The sequence below is a fragment of the Contarinia nasturtii genome, unplaced genomic scaffold (assembly GCF_009176525.2).
Source record: "Contarinia nasturtii isolate CC-2019 unplaced genomic scaffold, AAFC_CNas_1.1 Cnas_scaffold_6605, whole genome shotgun sequence".
NCBI classification, from domain to species: domain Eukaryota; kingdom Metazoa; phylum Arthropoda; class Insecta; order Diptera; family Cecidomyiidae; genus Contarinia; species Contarinia nasturtii.
This window is the reverse complement of record NW_022203859.1, coordinates 1-3,068: the sequence shown is the minus strand read 5'-3', so window position 1 is coordinate 3,068 and position 3,068 is coordinate 1. Positions and strand designations below refer to the sequence as shown.

The 3,068-nt window shown below is 30.6% G+C and overlaps 1 protein-coding gene and 1 long non-coding RNA gene across 2 annotated transcripts; both read left to right on the top strand.

Annotated features, from left to right (window-relative positions):
* Nucleotides 1-45: 45 nt before the first annotated feature.
* On the top strand, nt 46-1,377 carry LOC116351919. The gene is made up of 8 exons (XM_031784078.1): nt 46-196; nt 258-337; nt 403-426; nt 500-637; nt 705-803; nt 866-970; nt 1,031-1,060; nt 1,123-1,377. Exons 1-8 carry the CDS (start codon nt 155-157, stop codon nt 1,238-1,240), a joined length of 636 nt encoding a protein of 211 aa, XP_031639938.1. The 5' UTR covers nt 46-154; the 3' UTR covers nt 1,241-1,377.
* A 968-nt stretch (nt 1,378-2,345) lies between these two features.
* Nucleotides 2,346-2,922, top strand: LOC116351920. The gene is made up of 4 exons (XR_004202230.1): nt 2,346-2,482; nt 2,548-2,624; nt 2,696-2,719; nt 2,791-2,922. It is a non-coding gene; the product is annotated as an uncharacterized LOC116351920 (long non-coding RNA).
* The last annotated feature ends 146 nt before the right edge of the window (nt 2,923-3,068 follow it).

Here is a 3,068-nt window from a genome sequence, read left to right as displayed (position 1 = left end):
TCGAGAAGAAAAGCGAATTTCGTCATAAAAATCGATTTTAACATTTTTGGAAACAAATAACGTAATTTTTAAAATTCCACGCATTTTTATTACGACAAAAACAACCTGTTCACAATATAAAAAATAGAACGATTGCAAAGTGAGGGAGATAAAGATGTATAAAACCCCAATAATATTTGCGCTGACATGGACAATTGTAATTTTTTGTTTTGCAATTTTAACCTGACGATATAATTACCGTAATTACTGTGTTTTAGATTGCCTTTGACATGGCTCTTGCGGACATTGATATGAAGAGTTATGATGAAATAATTGGAGCCAATGAATATGACAAAGAGTGAGTTTCAATATGTTTCTATTTATTCAAATGATATAAGTTCGTAATCTATCCGTTTTTTTTAGATCTTTTGGGAGATTTCATAAAATGTGAGTTTGAATTTCAAATGTTTAAATATCAATGTCTTTAAATAATAATGACTGTGAATGCTTGTTACAAAAGGTTGAAAAAATATTGTTTCGAAAATGGAACAACAAAAGCCATATTTGAAAAAACCAAATTCAATAAGAAGTCAATGAAGTACATAAGCTATACAAGTAACGAATTCAAAAACAATTGTGGTGTGCTTTACGATTTGAAGTAAGAGCATTCTTTTCGATGAACTTTTCAAAATAAAAGTATAAAATGTACTAAATATGTTATCTAGAAAGGCAAATCCGTCTGTAACTGGTATGACGGATCCAGAGTTGGCTTTCAGAACATTATTTGAAGCGGTAAAATCAATATATGACACATATGAAAGAAGGTAATGATTTTATTGGTTTCTATGTGGATTTTGAGTGTATCGATATTTCATAAAATGCACAGATTAGTCGGAGAGGATAATAGTCGTGCGAAAACCATGTTGAAAGAACAATTCGAAGAGGATCCAATAAAATTCCTGCTCAGTTTGACAAAACGAAGATTGGGATTGTGAGTATAAAACTAACTATGAATTGACGCAGAAATATTAATATCTTTTAAATTAAATAGAGAGGAAGACATCGGTACTATTCAGGATATGTATGACATGATTTAAGTACTTAAGTTACTATGGCGATTATATTATTTGCTTTTTTTTGAAGTTTTGAAAATGTTTCACGAGAAGAAGCAGCTTTACGCACATACATACTAGAGAAGGATGATGATGATGATAAGGTGGACTGCTTCAGTTGCCTTCGGATATTACGATACATTTGTTGATCAATCGACTTTAAAAATTTTGATATTTAAATATACAAATATAAACGATATTCGATAAGTACCCCGATCTATAACTCGAATAATCAATTTGTGGCATATTTTATCAATAAAAAGAAATTAATTTATTTATAAATATACATTTGAAGGATGTACCATTTTTTGACAATTTAAAGCTTACAGCAGTCTATTCAGAATCAATAACTAGAATGTAGTTAGTGCTATCACATGATGCGGAGATAATATTTTTTCTGACAAAGGATGGTGTCACCCGTGTTTTCTCTATGTGCCTTTGAAATGGCACGGACGCAGAAGTCTGCACCTTTGCGTATATTTATAAAGAATGAAAGAGATGTGAGAGTGTATCTATGTATGTGTATGTGGGCGACATTGGTTGTACGTCTGAATACAAGTGAACAGTATCATCATTGAATACGCAAAGGTGCAGACTACTGCGATTGTGCCATTTGAAAGGCACAACGAGAGAACACGGGCAATAAAAAAAAATAGTCTTTGCCTTCAAAATTGACATCGATTCCCACTAAAAGTGGCCTGATACATGCGATACATAATTCTAAGAATTTCATTAAATTGATGCACCTACGTCATATACAAAATGGAAATACAAAATACCGGTTTGTGGCTAAAAAAGTATGACGGAAAAACGTGGATAACAATCGAACTATAGTAGGCAAAAAAAATCCCCATAAAGATTACATTATAAGCCAAATGAATATGAATTTAATTGTACCAAATCGTTCATGCGTCATATTTCATCAGATGCTGATGACGATAGTATTACAGGAATGTAAATAAGTTTGTTTACTTAAAAGAAACTCAACAAATCGATTGAAATAAAGAGTCCCAATGAGAAAGTAATTAGTAATTTTATTATTTTTTTAAATTTATAAGAAAAGTTTTTGCACCTTCAATTTTAAAATTGTGTATAGAATCTCTTATTTTTCTCTTTTATAGAAGACATTCTCTCATTTTACGCTCATTTTCATAAAAATTCGTTGAATTTTAAATACAAGTATATTAATTATCTTGTCAATATTATCTCCAAGAACAATAATCAAGCGCATGATGAATGAGCCAAAAATGTTTAAATTAAATTGTATATGGTGAGAGAAAAGACTTTTTCTCAGTCTTTAAAACGTGTTTACGTTTTTCAAACTGATTCGATTTTTGAACGTGAAAATGATGAACAGTATTGTGATACTTTTGATGATAATTTCAACAATCGTAATTTCCAATAATCGTGTTTATTTCGGAACTCTTCAAAAAAGTATATAATTGTATAATTTCAGTTTGCCTGTGACCAATTTGCGAACAAAGAGAAGAAAAATTACGACGATATAATCGGAGCAAATACATACAATAAAGAGTTGGTATTAATTCATTTAGTATTTTACTGATATAATCGTGGTTCTGTACATTTTGATATTCTTTTTTCAGATCCTTCGACAGATTTTATAAAATGTAAGTTAAGGTTTCATATTATTAATACTCTATGTCCAAATCCATTTTCAAATTTAATCGTTTCATTTAAGGCTGAAACACTATTGTTTCCAAAATCAAACAACTAAGGCCATATTTGAAAAAAATAGGCTAAATCTCCCATCGATAAAAAATATTGGGCTTGCTTCGAACGAATTCAAGGATCTATGTGCGGCTATATACGATACAAAGTGAGAAACACAATGTTTAAAAATGAATGCGTTTCGCGGCATACACTGTATGATTTCGCATGAAAATCGAGGATATTGACACTAAACGTGCGAGAGTATGTTTAGTGCAATGCAATCGAGTGCTGAATTTACATGCTAGT

Excerpts from the sequence above, each read along its gene's own strand:
- LOC116351919 (XM_031784078.1), top strand. The coding sequence starts at position 155 with ATGTATAAAACCCCAATAATATTTGCGCTGACATGGACAATT. Across the intron at positions 197-257 it reads TTGCGCTGACATGGACAATT|ATTGCCTTTGACATGGCTCT; the intron begins GTAATTTTTTGT and ends ACTGTGTTTTAG. Across the intron at positions 338-402 it reads GCCAATGAATATGACAAAGA|ATCTTTTGGGAGATTTCATA; the intron begins GTGAGTTTCAAT and ends CGTTTTTTTTAG.